This window comes from Calliopsis andreniformis, chromosome 6 (genome assembly GCF_051401765.1).
Source record: "Calliopsis andreniformis isolate RMS-2024a chromosome 6, iyCalAndr_principal, whole genome shotgun sequence".
Lineage (NCBI taxonomy): Eukaryota > Metazoa > Arthropoda > Insecta > Hymenoptera > Andrenidae > Calliopsis > Calliopsis andreniformis.
In genome coordinates, this window is record NC_135067.1 from 3,606,728 (window position 1) to 3,622,582 (window position 15,855).

The 15,855-nt window shown below is 32.1% G+C and overlaps 1 protein-coding gene across 1 annotated transcript; it reads left to right on the forward strand.

Annotated features, from left to right (window-relative positions):
• Positions 1–1,695: 1,695 nt before the first annotated feature.
• LOC143180023 (facilitated trehalose transporter Tret1) lies at positions 1,696–9,783 on the forward strand. The gene is made up of 5 exons (XM_076379508.1): positions 1,696–2,877; positions 7,400–7,620; positions 7,844–8,257; positions 8,479–9,044; positions 9,123–9,783. The coding sequence occupies exons 1-5, from the start codon at positions 2,840–2,842 to the stop codon at positions 9,444–9,446; spliced, it is 1,563 nt and encodes a 520-aa protein (XP_076235623.1). The 5' UTR covers positions 1,696–2,839; the 3' UTR covers positions 9,447–9,783.
• The last annotated feature ends 6,072 nt before the right edge of the window (positions 9,784–15,855 follow it).

Here is a 15,855-nt window from a genome sequence, read left to right on the forward strand (position 1 = left end):
TATTTTTTTATAAATTAATACGTTTTGTCAAAATCTTTCCTTCGAATGGTTCAATTTATCACACATTCTCTTCATTTAAAGTTTATTCAGCATGGATTTAATACTGACTATAAAGATTATTAAAATGATATGTATTAATATTAAAATGATATGATTAAATCTATTTTTCATACGAATATACTGAAAGAGTAACTAGTGTCATTTTATTTTTTTTTTTTAAATCGTTTATTTAATATGTGTTTATATTCACAAAATCTCTTCTGATACCTAAATGTTGAAAGACAGATCATTTGTATAAACTTGATAACGAATGATACGTTAAACTTCGATAAGAAGAATATACTCGGGGATAATTGATTATGTTAGATAGACATGAGTCTATCTATAACTATAGCTCAGTGCAGACAGCGTAATTGATAAGCTAATTCATTTTGTTAACATAACAATGGACAGTGCAATGCATTATATCGTGTTTGATTCTTCAACAATAATGTTATTGGTTGTGTGTGCTGCAATGACGCCTGGAAAAAATAGGAAGAAATTAAAAAATTATAAATATAAACAATTCTACATTGACAAAGTAGTGTATTGCGAATATAAATAAATTAGTAAGTAGAAATAGATATAGACGTAAAGACATAATATACTTTTGTTCAGATTACAATTAATAATGAAGTTCTACATCTTTTCATTATACTATCTGCTCTAAAGACTAATTAAAGACAGTTTATTGGGGGTAAGAAATTTTCCATGATTCAGACCATAGTAACACTTTCATGAACAATAGGTGTCAGGAGTAATTAACACTTCCAAAGACATTATAGTAAATATGAAATGCAAGTTTTTATATACAGTAGTGTTACTTAAACCACGATGAATGCGAAACTAATTTAATTTTGTTCTTTTAGCTTGCCAAAATTCGTTTACCTCATGTCAATATCACACACTTCTGAGTGATATTAATCTTATAACTTTTTTTAGATTATGTATACTAAGTATAGATAGTTAACAACTGTAACAAATAAATATTCATGTTATTTTAAATGAAACTTCTGTATGGAGAATATCATATGACAAGTTGAAGAAATCTCATCATAAAGCATGACTAATCTTCTTTATAATTATATCATGCTATTAAAACTTATCAATGTTTTAGATGAGGTAAATGGTGTTCCCAAAAAGGAAACACTACACTTCAAAAGTGAAAAGAGAAGATAAAAGAAAGAAATAAAACCGTATACTTTAATGCAACATAAAAATTAAGAAAGAAAGCTTCTAATGAATTAGTGTACTCTAATAGGAATGGTAGTTATATTTTTACAATTAATTTATTTAGTTTATTTATTTAATTCGTTGACAATAAACAATTTTTAATCGCTCAAATGTGAAGTGTGTACTCAATTCCGTAATACTACCTGTTGGTCTCATCGAAAAATTCCAAATCATTAAACGTCATTGCCAATTCTTAAAGAAGATTACCAACAGTTTATTCCTTCTTCAGCTCTAAAGCACAACTGTTTGCTAGGTGTAACAAGCGGCTTGCTTACGAAACAGAGGGAGGTAGTAAGTATTCGTTCATGAAACAGCCCATGCAAGCAGTCTAGTAGCAGGAGGAAGTGGAATTGGAAGGTATTAGTGTTATTCGCTCTCGTTGATCGTTCAGTGCCTCACAACGCGCCATAGAAGGACCAGCTCCTTTCTCTCTTTCATCTTTCTTCAAGTTTCCAACCGAAGAAAACGAAAGAAGACATTGGTCCTTCTATCATCTAGCGAACTATCTGCAAAAAGAAGGAAAGCGACTAACAAAAAAAAAGGTAACAAATTTGAGTGCAAAAGAATTCCTGAAATGAAAGTAGAAGGAGACTAGTTTCTTTAAATAAAAACATTCGTGGGCTGTGAGAGAGTCGAAAGGGAAAGGAAGGTGCTTATTGAAATCCACGTTAATCGCATCGCTATTGCTAATTTCTTCATTGTTTGGAACAAATTTGTGATAACTGCATTGTTAACTGATAGTGAATTAAAGGCTTTGGTAGAATATAAGGAATAAAGAAGAAATATCTGGTTACTGAAACTGACGTGAAATGAAAAGAAATCGATAATTTGTCTTGTTGATCATTTTTGTGATACGAAAAGCCATTTATACCTTTGAAGCCATTGTCTGAGTGATGAAGAAGAAACAGTAGAGAAAACCATTTATGAGTTAAACGAAGGAATGTTAGAAAAGGAGAACCGTTTAAGGAAATTTTATTTAACGAAGGTAAAATACAAAAGCGGCTTTATATCCTTGAGAGTCTACGTTTCGTTCTTGGTTTTATCAATGTAACGATTAAGTTAGACAGAGTTAGAAAAAAAGTCTGGAGGTAAAATTGAAATGTTCCTTAAAGAAAACGCTGTAGGAACGAGTAATAACTTCAAGAAGAAACGTTTTTAACGTTTATAAATCTATAAAACTTAAGTGTTTTGAAGTACTTTGAAAGAAGAAAAATTTATACCCAGTTGACAAATAAAGATTAAAAAAGATTAAGAAAATACTATACAATTACCGGAACATAAAAGTTTGAATAAAATTGTGAAAAAATATTGCAACAAATTAAGATTCAAAAATAAGGTTTGGATAGCAGATGAAATAAAGGGACTTCGAGGAAGAAAAATATTTTACGTAAAAAAACATTCAAAAAGTACGAATTGTAAAGAACATAGTTTTAGTTGATAAGATAAGAAGAAAAAGAATACAGGAAGTACAAAAATTATTTTTGCATTTGACGAAGGAGTTTGTAAGGAAAAATGCATATGTAAGAAGCTTTTGCCTGTGTGATCAGTTGCATTTTATCGATTCAAAATGGCACAACCACCACCCATCAACGACAATGCAAAAAGGTTGGTAGCTTTTATTCATAATAGTCCTGAGTGTTTAAAATTAATTTTTGAACATAATATAATTTATTTCTTTATATTGCAAAAATATAACAAATAATAACATATTTTCGGACTTTCTACATGCGATTGAAGATTAGACACTGTTTAAGCCATTTTGGCGTTGGGGGATTAGTAGTGTTGTTTGTATATTTGAACGAGGGAATTTTTATTTTTAAATACCTAGGAGTGAATCACCAAATGTTTTCCTTTCGATATCCACATATTGTATTGACGAATCATTTTGGTTATATTTTCCACAGTCAGAAAGATTTAAAAATTCATGTTTAGCATAATTAAAATTTTATGTAATTCAATTGCATATCTCCATAACAAATAATAGAGTTATCTCTTAATAATTACATGTTCTTAAAATTTTATCATGTTCGACCTTCACCGATATGTGCAAACAGTAGGGATTTATGAGATGGCGTAAAATTCCTACTTCTAATAACCTTAATTGTCGAATAATATTTTTTTATGCATGCTGCTCATTCACTAGTTCGTTTAATGATCATTTTATTGCACCTACCATAAATGTCTTTGTTTTACTTGTCTTATTATTAGATGCCTTTAGATAAGGAAAACTTTTTCAATTGGACCAAAAGTCTTTAACTAAAGACGTCATGTCGATAAATTACATAAGATGCACAACTTTATTAAAGAAAAGTAAAGATACGTAAAGCTACATTTCGAGATTACATTTCAAGTTACATTCAATTCCAAGGATTAAATATTAAGAATTTGATAACACCCCAATTGCTGTCAGGAGTTGAAAGATTCAAGAATTCACGATATTCGCAATCCAAGCAATCCAAAATATGTCAGAAGATCAAGAGTTCATAGATTTAAAGATTTAGAGATTTAGAAATAAAAAAGATCGAAGATTTGGGTTCAAACTTTTAAGGATTTAGAGGTTTAAAAAAAAAGGTTCAACAATTTACGTATCCAAATGCTGTGTTTCGAATAATCAGAAATCAAAGCATCTTGCGAGGTCAAACAGTCATATTCAAAGTCAACAGGCAAGTAAAGGAAGACAACTTTCATCGCGGAAATGTATGGAGTTCAATGCATACAGTAGGTAGTTGCAAGGCTTGTTCCTTTCGATGAATATCAGTGAGCACACTCGTAGACCTTGACGATTCAACTACTATATGTATCTATATTTATCATATCGCTTCTTTTATTAACATAATGTATTTTACATGGTTGTAATAATAGAATTATTCATCTTTCATGTGACAAAACATAACCGAGGTAGGGAATTCCACGCGAATGATTAACAAATCAAATGGGCAATTAATGTCTATGAACTTCATCTTATCGTTGTGATTTCAATCTCATGCATAACTAGGAATTACCAGTATCTTAAGGAAGAAAAGTTTCAGAATAACTCTGTCGGAATTATTTTATGATATCATATTTTATCTTATATTACATTTCTGAATTGAACTCTTAAAATATCATTTTGAAAATCAAAATGTTTATTTGAACTATTATTGACTTTTCTTGTCAACTGACGTTTCAAGACTTTCTAAGTAATCTTTGTTTGCAGCTTAACGCTAATCGGAGCACTATTGTATCGATACTTAGAGCTTTCGTTCGAATACTGAATCATAGAATGGTTAGTACGATAAGAATCACGAACATATTCTTGTTTAACTTCTTAAAACATAGGTTTGTAATTTGTATTGTTATATTGTTAGTATTATTAATGATTTGGCGTTAAATTGTTTATTGGCTTATCCCCATTAATAGTAACAAAAAAATATATCTTCAATGAACTAAAATAAACAATTATCTTCTAGTTAAAACATTAAGGATTTAAAAATAATAAAAGTTACATAAATAAACTATTATGGAGAATTTTCAAGGGTATAGGAAAATATATGGTTTCCATAATTCATGTGCATTTTTCTTACTACCGCGTAAACAAAAATTACAATTTTTAAATAGCTTGCTGACAAGATCGCAATAATCGATGATGATTTTATTTGAATAAACATTAGAAAATAATTTGAAATCTTCGTACCAAAGGTTTTATGTATCGCAGTAATTTTACAGGAATGGGGAAAAAGTGTACTGTTATAGTAATTGTGTACAATCATCAACACATATCGCAATCCAAAAATTACAGTCGACAAATAAGCGTTTCTTACAACCATGACAGTGCAATTACATAATTTTCGTTATTAGTAATGTAATAAAGAGGTGATAATGGTAGGTGGAAGTACCGATAGAGGGGATTACTTAAATGTTCTTTTCCGTAGGGCAAAGAAAATTGAATCTTATCATCACTTTTCAAGTGAAAAAAATGAAAGTATAGCAATTTTTGTAGACGAATAATCCTACAGAGCTTAAACTCCACGTATCTCTGTGGAACATCGTATCCACCGTTTCGAGGCGTAGTGTATACTTTTTGAGAAAGACATAAGTGATTGAAAGCCATCTAAGTCGATTAAGTCATTTCTGCGTAGTTGGTAGAAACTTACAACTTCATTGAATCACTGATCTTTTTGTCAATAACACTCGTGCCCTTATCGTTGTGACCGAAGCTGTCAATACACAATGGTTTAAAGAGGAATAAATCGTGATAACTGTCAACGACCTGCCTCTTTCTTGGATTCTAGTTTTCAATTCTGCAAATTACGTCAAATCAATTTGTTTCGCGAGCTAATACATTGAAGTTTTTCCTCGATGGTAAGGTATATTGGTTACGAGGTCTCACTTAGAATATTTGGTAAAGGAATTTAATATATCGCACTCTTGCTTCAAGAGTTTATAAATTACGATCATAAAGCAGTTTAATATAAAACATATATTTTAGTAAGCGTAGCTTTTTGAGTTGTCACTTTTAAAGCAAGCGTAGATTGATTTTAATGATATAAAATAATCGCGAATTTCTCCTTCGCGTTGACTAAATTTTTTCTTTTTGATACATGTATATAAAATATGCACTTTCGTATCCTTGACGGTAATTAATACTTATTATAAATAATCCTTCAATGTTGAATAAGGGACAGTTGTAAAACATAATTGCAAAGGGCAGTAAACGTTTAGGATGTATTGTAAGGGATTGTATAATTTTAGAACACTGTACCTCAACGTTTGAGAATCACTTCAACTTTTACTTATCATTGATTCCTGTCGGAGCAGTTTAGATTCTTTTAGATGTTGGTTAGAAAATGATTTCTAACCAGAAAAAATAATTGCAAATTGAAGATTCACAGAACAGTGCAGGTGATCCACCTGTACAAACCGGTTTACGAAGAGAAACAGAATTGCGCAAACCGCGGGAGAACGTGCATTGATGTTTTATGTAACCGCGATAAGTTCAGAGCGGTGCGGTGGTTCCTTTCACGCTGAAAAGAACTATGTCAATGACGGAAAACACAACAGCCTGCTAAGCGTGAATGATGAGCACGCTGAATCATGACTCCCCTTAAAAGTTACACAATTCAATTCAGGCCCGAAATATTCACTCTTTGCCTTTGGAATGCCATTTCTATTGATCATTTGTTACATTCACATGACAATACTGATAATGAGTATTGCTATTTCACACTTGATCTGCTACATTTACTCACAATAACATTTGAACACAATCTTGTTTTCTAATTTGTTGCTTCAAATACGAAAGGATAATTTATATTATAAATTTATACATATGTATAAATACATATGTATAATACATATGTATATGTAATATATGTATAAATACATATGTATAAATTTGTATAAATTATATAAAAATATGAATATGTATATAACATATGTATAAATATGTATAAATTTTATAAAAATATGAATCATTTCTTGCAATTTTAAAATACATAAACAATTTCTCAATAATAATAATAATATTTAGTTGTATAATGGTTTACAAATAAACGATTCAATTTAAAAGATGAAAAGATTTAAATTTGTGCATCATACTAATATTGGGATATTCTATAACTAAAAAAATGTTTTATCTATAAAATGTACAAAAAAGAAGTGGACCTCAATACTTTGCCACGTATCCCTTTTCTTTAATAACACCATTTAAACGCTTCGGCATGATTACAATAATTTTTTTTAAATATAATGGTGTAATAGAAATTTAGTTTCGTTTTTAATTATAATTTTGAATTAATTGCTGTCTTCCAATTGAAATTTTAAAAGTATTTTATTTTATAAGCACATAGATACGTTTCAATGAATTTTCTTTTAAAAGGTGCAAACATTTTTTTTAAAGTTTACTTGCTTTGACAGTACATGTATTAAAAATGATTGTAGCATTAAATGCTATTGTTTTCCAAGAGATTGTTTATATATTTACAAACTACAACAGACGGTTCATATCTTAATTTAAATCATCCTTTTGTATACAAAGCATCGAATTGAAAAGTAATTAACGTGAGTCATTAATTGTAAGCACATATTTTTTGAAATAACATTTTTATCTCCAGCTTCTCAGTAACCATTTATTTGATTACTTTTTCAGTAATGAAAAAAAGACTTCCCCAACTGAATTGAATGGCAACGCCGAAATTTATCAAATATCGAAATTTCGACAAGCCCTACCACAATGTTGTGCTGTCTCCGCAAAAAATCTTTTAATGATTGTCTTTGGATCTACACTAGGATTCTCCACGATTCTGATCCCAGAATTACAGAAAGAGAATTCAGAGATCCCAGTTACCATGGAGGAGCTGACTTGGATCAGTAAATATTTCTTTTTTAACTTTTTTATGTAACCAATAGTTTTAGAAAAAAATAATAATGACAGTTTATATTAAAGTTTCCTTTAATCCCAGAATAGAATATATTAGAAAATAGTAAAAAATATGAGTTTTAATTTGTAAAAGAATCTTCCTTATTAAATTAGTCCTGATGTGAAGTAAAATATAAAATACAACTCTTTGACCTTATAAAATTTTTTTTCTAGGTAGCCTGAACCTGTTCTTAGTACCAATTGGTTGTTTTATTAGTGGACCAATTTCGCAGTACCTAGGTCGTAAACGAACGATGCTGTTAACCAACATTCCTTTTATAATAGCATGGCTAATTTTCTATTATGCGACTAGCTCTACTATGCTCTTCGTAGCATTAGCTATGACAGGATTGACAGGTGGTCTCCTTGAGGCTCCAGTAATGACCTATGTAGCAGAAGTAACACAGCCCCACCTTCGAGGCATGCTGTCTGCTACATCGAGCATGTCTATCATTCTGGGCATTTTCACGCAGATGTTAAGTGGTAAATTAGTCAACTGGAGGACAGTAACCATAATCAATTTGATCTATCCACTTATTTGTTTTGTCGCACTTTGTATGGTACCAGAGAGCCCGCACTGGCTTATAGGTAAATTTCTTTTAACAGTACACTCATAGAATTGGGACTAGAGTTGGAGTATATTTCACTAGGCAACCTAGCTAAAAACTACTTTCACATTACACCTAGATTTGGATAAAATATGTTTAAGTTCCACCTCATTTATACCGTTATACACTTAGATTCGAATTTCAGTCTCAAATCTATTAAATTGCGACTTACTATTTCATTCTCCTATAAACTTTCCTCAGCTAAAGGACGAGAACAGGATGCTGAAAAAGCTTTGTGCTGGCTCAGAGGCTGGGTAAGTCCGAGTCAAGTAAAGTCCGAGTTTCAAAGTATCTGCCAGGAAATTAACAATCCTGAAAACGCACAAGAGAGGGTATGGACAGCCTTTCGAAGGAAAACCTTCTACCGACCCTTCTTTCTGGTCAGCGCTGCCTTCTTCATCGGCGCATTTGGTGGTTCTACTACACTTCAGACCTTTGCTGTCGTAATTTTCAAAGAATTGGAAGCACCTATCGAACGATACACTGCCGCAGTGATTCTTGGTCTAGGCCAGCTTCTGGGTACAATGGTGTGCGTATTCGTCATTCATTTTACTGGCAAACGGAAGCTGAACTTCTTCTCTATCAGCACTACGGGTGCTTGCTTTTGCCTGACGGCGATCTATGGATATTTAAATGAGAGCCAAGTAATAGAAGGAGAGAATTCCACCTGGTTGCCGACCACTCTGCTAATTGGTGCTGCGTTCCTCTCTCATGTTGGTATCAGACAGCTTCCCTGGGTCCTTGCTGGAGAAGTCTTCCCTGCAAAAGTAAGTGATATACATTTTCGTTTTTCATTTCTGCCTTTAATAGAGACCTAAATAGCCTAACTGGATTACCTTTATCAGGTGAGAAGCAGCGCGACAGGAGCTGCTGGTTCTATAGGTTACATCTGTACCTCTATCGCGAACAAAACCTTTTTGTACATGACAAATGGAATGTCTCTCGCTGGGACGTTTCTTTTCTATGGCTTAATAAACTTCTGCGGTGGCATTTTGCTGTACTTCATACTGCCAGAAACGGAAGGTAGAACACTGAAAGAGATCTTGGAGCATTACTCTGGCGTTCAGAGTTTGAAGAACAAACCGAAAAAAGAGAACTTACAGATGAAAGAGAAGTGGGCAGCCACGAATCCGGTTGTGATATATGATGACACTGAAAGCAAACTCTGAAGGAAAGGAAATGTTATAATGTTAATTGTTTGACTAAACTGTGTACCATCACGGAAGAAGTGAATATTTTTGTCAGAAGTTCCTTGTCCATGTTAGCACAAAAAATGAAGCCATTTTAGTTTTCAAATTCCATGAGATTATTGTATTTTTGTAATTAGTAGAAACGCTTAGTAACAGGAGAGATTCTTCTTTTCATTTATTGTTCAAACAATCTTATATTTTGTAAATAGAAACACAAAGTATTTAGCATAATTGTATAATTAGTGTATATTATATAACAATACATAATTTCTCTTTTATTTATAATTATTAAAACGTTAAAGACAAGTGATACCTTAATTATAAATAAATGATCTAATTATAGTTGTACGATAGAAGAAAAAGATAACTGCACAACGTTGTGTTCTTAAATTTGTTCTTTGAAGCATGCTTCTGCTTGCGCAAAATACAAAATAAAATACAAATGGTGTCAAATCAAAAGAAAAATGTTTGCTTTAAATTCTGATATGAAGAATTTAATAATAATAATAATAATAATAATAATAATTCTTACCAATTAAAATCTTGCATAATTTTAAACAGTTATTTTAACTCACGAATCAAATTTAAATGATAAAAAGATAGGAAAAATAAAAATTTAAATAATAAATAAGAATACAGATGAAGTTGTTGAACAATATAAGTAACATGGGATTTTCGTTTATACGATACAATTTTGTTTATTTATACATTTACAATTTCATTCATCAAAAGAATTACAAAGTATTGCTCTCAAAATCATTTGAACAGGGTACAGCTGGTACAACAGTCGCAGTGGATTTTTTCGAATGCAACATTTTTCGCGAGTGCTTATTTGTCGTTGGTTTAAAAAATTTATTTACCACCTTTAACAAATTTTTATGTTGTAAAATATTTACTATATTGACGAGTCTCTCGGGTATTTGTGGGACCTTCAGCTTCTGTGTCTCTAATCTATGCAGGTTTCTGTTTTTAGTTTTCTTCAGCGATACATTTACGCTCCGACACTTTCTTAGGCTAAAAAGGTAATTTTTAATGTTTCTATTATGTTTGAAAATCTAGCTAACAATTCTAGACTAATGGATTTCCTCAGTTTAAATTAACAATAAAAATAAGAAGTTTAGTCATCATTATTTCTAAAAATTCGTTGTACCTGAGATTATTTTCTTTGATTTTACGCCCAGACTGTGATCGTTTTATAACATTCTCGCTGCTAGCTTCCTGTTCCAATATCTGTTTCTCTTTCACAAAGCTGTTTCTCTGACCACGAGAAATATTGTAAGACATTCTCAAAAAATAAATTTTTTAGACAATTGTGTATTCATCGTATAATTAACGATTGTATTCTTTGAAATTTATAAGTAGTTCAGACAGTTCAGTAATAAACCAAATTAATTGGTAGTGTTTAAAACAAAAGCCTTTAGTTATTATCTAGCTGATTTCACAGCGGTATTACATTGTAAAGTTGTCAGTAATTGAAATAATTCTTATGTCCTATATGTGTCATATGTTACACGTATATTATATATATGCATATGTATATTCATAGCTTTTTTTTCTGTCTAGTTTATGTTGAAACTTGTGGAATTCTGGGTTTCGACATTGTGTAATTCATTGCAAATTTCTATAAAACGGGGTTTGTTTAAAAAAAAAACTATTCTTATTTTATTCTGACAAATATGAGTTACTAATTATCATTTTAAACTGTATGTAAAACCTAAATGCCATTTTTGTGATACTTGTTAGATTCGTTGTCAGAAAAATAGTAAGTAAATTGTTGTTAGTCTTTAAATTAAAGAATGGTAAGGGATAAATTTATTATTTTAGTCACAAACAACTTAGTGTTACCAACAGACTAAAAAAAGTGATTACATTGCTCATTGTGGTTGGAATTGAAATTGAAATGAAATTGAAAGTATCCGTTTGTTTTATAAGAGAATAAAAATATTCGTGATCAGTGTCAAGGTAAAGCCAAAGTAGAAGTTTGAGACTGTGTTCATAATTCAATAATGACAGAATGTTTTTAAAAGTCCGTTGAAATAAATAAAAAGATGACAAATTGCAAAGCAACAAGTTGTAAAAGAAATTAGAAGTTGTATAATGTTCAGTATCTACATTACGATAAAATATTTGACGTTATACCTGGTTATAAAAAAAAAATAAAGAAAAGCAAATCTTTGTTTCTCGTTTCAATTACACATATAAGTTCTGGCCACTAGCTTTGCCAGTTGATTTGAGAAAATGGTACGTACTTTAGAGTGATTGTTGCCAAGCTCGGATGACTGAAGCGTCCCGGGACCTCTTCCCTAGTATAGGCCCTTGTATCACGTGAAAGAACCGTGGAGTGAAAGAGACGTTGGAAGAGAGGTAGGGAAGTGAGGAACGTGAATGGTGTGATCGTCTTTTGCCATTTTTTAAGTAATAGAAGGTCAATTAGGTAGATAGTTTACTTTCTGATGTGAATTTTAGATGTAAGTAAGTAGTTCCAAAGTAAATCGCCATAGTGTCTTTGATCGGGTAGACACGTTTTTGCTTGTTGACTTGTTCCTGGGGTAATTCAGTTAAGAGAACAAGGTGAAACTGCCACGATGGAGCATGCCATTGCCTCAATTTTGCTCTTGGTTTTTCAAATTTAGCGACGTTCTACTAGGGTCGCTAAGCCGCGAGGAGTAGAATATGTTCGAATGTTTGCTTCCAAATTCTATACCAGTTTCTGGAGTAAAATCCATTTGGAGAGTTAAAAGTATAGCTGGTGCTATAATAGCAATACTATCGCTTCAGTTCTTCTTTTATCTCTTTAAATTCAGCGACATTGCACTAGGGTTGTTGAGCTGCGGTCGGAAGGAAAGGTTCGAGCGTTGTGTTCGAGATACGCGTTCACGAACCGAAATTTCCAGAGAGTCCTGGACTTCCTCGCAATTGCTGGTCGTGTTCTCTTCCTTTACCCTAGCTAGAGAATTCGTTCGTTCTCAATGTGGTGGGGAATCTCGAGCCTAAAGTTAAGTTTCATCAGGGTAAGCTACCCTAAGAAAGGCTAGCCGTCTTTTGTTCTTGCAAAAATGGGAAACTACTAATGGCTCGCCATCCTCGGATAGGGAGTCATTTTCGTTACTACTTTGTCGCTATACTCGTTCGTAGTTTTGTAGTAGTAGTTATAGTAACTTGCATGACTTGATTGCCTTAGGCTGGCCCAACGAGAGATTCAGTGATGTTGAACAAACCGCGATTGAAGTTAGTGTTGCGAGAGATTAACACGGTTTGAGATAGTGTTGTGGAAAAACTACCACGATATAAATTAGAGTTGCGAAAAAGTGTTCACGACTTGTGCTAGAATTGTGAAAATATATTGTACAATCATGAATTGAATTAGTGTTGTGATTAAATACTACTAACCGCGTCGGTTTTGCTACATATGTTTTGAGATAAATTTGCTTTGCATTAGAGTTGCTACATTATTTAGATTTGTTACCTAGAAGTAGTAAGTATTGTTAATCTATTTTTATTTTTTTTCTAATTAGAGTCCTCTTTGACTTTGCTTTATTGTTAAATTCAATTTTTACAACTTTATATTTGTTTTACGAGAAGCCTAAAAATGATTACTGGCATCGGAAAACCATCTCACAGCTGAGATAGCTGCACTGCTTTAGTGGTTCCACACAGCCTTCGGGAAGGCCGCGACGTACTTTACATGAAATAGTGTTGTGTATCACGAGATATAGGTACGCAATATTATAGTATAATATGCGGGAGCTCGTTCTTTATATTAATTTAAATAACTTGGCGATCACTGAGTAGCTTTTCTATTTAATGAATCATGAGAACTTGTTATTAGAAAAGCACCTTAGGGAATTCTGTTTAAATATTTGAAACAGTAGAGTCGAAAATAGTACAGCGCCTTTTATGTAGTTGTTATCAGGAGCTAACTTTGCATTTACTAAATTAATGTTGCAAAAACAATTTATACGTGAGGGTTCGAGGTTGAAACCTTTTTGACATAACGTTTTTATATAGTTACTCTAGGGAATTTGATTTTCATATTGTTTAGACCAGCGGTTGATCAATAGATCTTTCTGGTTTTGTTGAATTTTGCACGTGGTGTGCCGACTAAGGTTTAGCTCGAAGGACCAGAGATACCGATGAATTGTAAGTTGTATCTAATCTTTATTTTGATAAATCTTACTTTATGTAGAAATGAGTTTAGAGGGAGGAGAAAATATTTACCTAATAGGAACCCTCGTTACTCCTTCGAGAGAGGCCTCTCTGGGGTAGGTTATGCCCAAAAACTCCCACCACAGACATGGGAGGAAAGCCTTTGTCGACAGCGCGTGGGGGTAGTGGCTAGACTCCGTAGGATGACATCACCCCGGAAAGGCCCAAGGGGCGACGGACCCCGAGGGTAGCGCGCTAACGGAAGACGCTCAGGTTTTATGTTTACGATACGTCAATTGCTATTGAGCAGAGACTCGGGACCCTAAAGTACACGTGTTCTTCAGACTCGTAAAATGATGAAGCGATTTCTAGGGTCTTTACTCCTCAATTCAAATTAATAAATAATTACCAATAAGCTAACAGTGTATTTCCTCAAAAATAGCAGGCCCAATTCGTCCGTATCGTAAACCTAGTCTACCAGATGTCACACAATTATGATCGTCTTAATACATATCTATACTAATATAGCGATCAATTATGCATCTCTTTTTTGGATCCATTTGAAAGTTTTTTTATTCAGTGAATTATGGAGGGATTGCGAATAATACGTCTTGAGTTTCTGAGATAGAGTTGAGTAAAATAGTGAGCGATTTAGCACATTTGGGGCTGTTGCCAGGAGCTCTTCACGTTCATGAAATTAATGTTGTGACCAAGTAGTATACCTTTTTGGATGCACAAGGAAACATTTTTATATGACTCATTTTATGTAACGACTAATGTGCTATGAAGATACATTACAGACGTACAGTTGTGAAGAACATCACGCGTTTCGTTCATAGCTATGAAATGAGTGGATAATTAAATTTTAGCGTCCCTTGTGGCAGCTTTTTTATTATTGTATTTGTAACAATTCAAATGTTTGAATTTTTAGAAAATTAAAAAATATGTTTAAAAAATTGAATAGTAACTATAATACATAATTTATATTGTATTGTATGTTATATACGGAGAATTCAACAAGAAGTATCAGAAATTTTAAGAGGTGATTCTATATATGTATATATATATATATATACATGTTAAAATAACACGAACATTAAAAATGACAAAATTGCGTTTGAGGCTTCGTTTCAAAGTAACTAAATATTGCAAAAATGTTTAAAGTTCTAATCAAAAGTGTCTGACTTGGGACTTATCTACTGTCGGCGTATATTATTCAAGTCAGGAACAACCGAGTAAGTAGAATAATTTCCGAGTCAGACACACTTGACGCGTTTTCTCAACTATTAATAACTCAGAAATAAGACCTAAAACGCAATTTCGTCTAACTCTACTTTCGTCTTATTTTAGCATTTAGAATGATTCCTTAGAATTTCTGACACCTGTTGTCAAAGACCCTGTATAAATATGGAGCAGATTTCATCCAAAATAGAGCTGAAAATAATTATTCAGTGTAAAATGTAATGCATATTTAAGTTTGGTGATGTCAATTTTATTATTCAGAAATATGGTAAGTATACATAAAACAATAATATTTCAAGAAAAAGAATAGGTACAAGGTAAAATAATATATTCTTTAAATGTGTTCAAGTCTGGTTGTTGATATTCTAATCAGATAAGTTTCTATTACATTACATGTTTCTAGGCAAATATAGCTTCATTGTAAAAATCACGAAAAATTGAAATGCAAATGAGATTGGAAACTCATAGATGATACATTTTATATGCAATTGGAAATGGATTTTGCTTTATAATATGGACACTTTATATAGAGAAAGAGAGAAAGAAGAAAACCTCTAAAAGTCTGTGAGGAAAACAGACTAGAGTCTCAGGATTTACGTATTATTTATTAAATATTATTTAATTAAATTCAATCGCATAATACTATTTTAATGCTTCTTTCCTTTCTATTTTAGGAAACATCTATTTCAGGATTTAGACTCGTGGAAAATTATGTTCAATGAAATTTGTTTGACATTTTTTTAATTTATTTAGAAGCTACCTTCATCGGTGGTACTACTTCAGTGAACAGTTCTTAAACCTGCCGTCATTTAAACAGAGAGGTCGTTGAAATCAGTCTTGAACTTCTAGATCGGTAAAGCAGTCACATTTAAAACATGAAACCTCCTTAAATGATATTTATCGTATATCCCGTTTGTGGTGATTCATAGACCGTTAGCGAGATGTCGGTATTTCGGTTCATACAATAGCAGGTCTATCTTATACCTTATCCATGGCTATA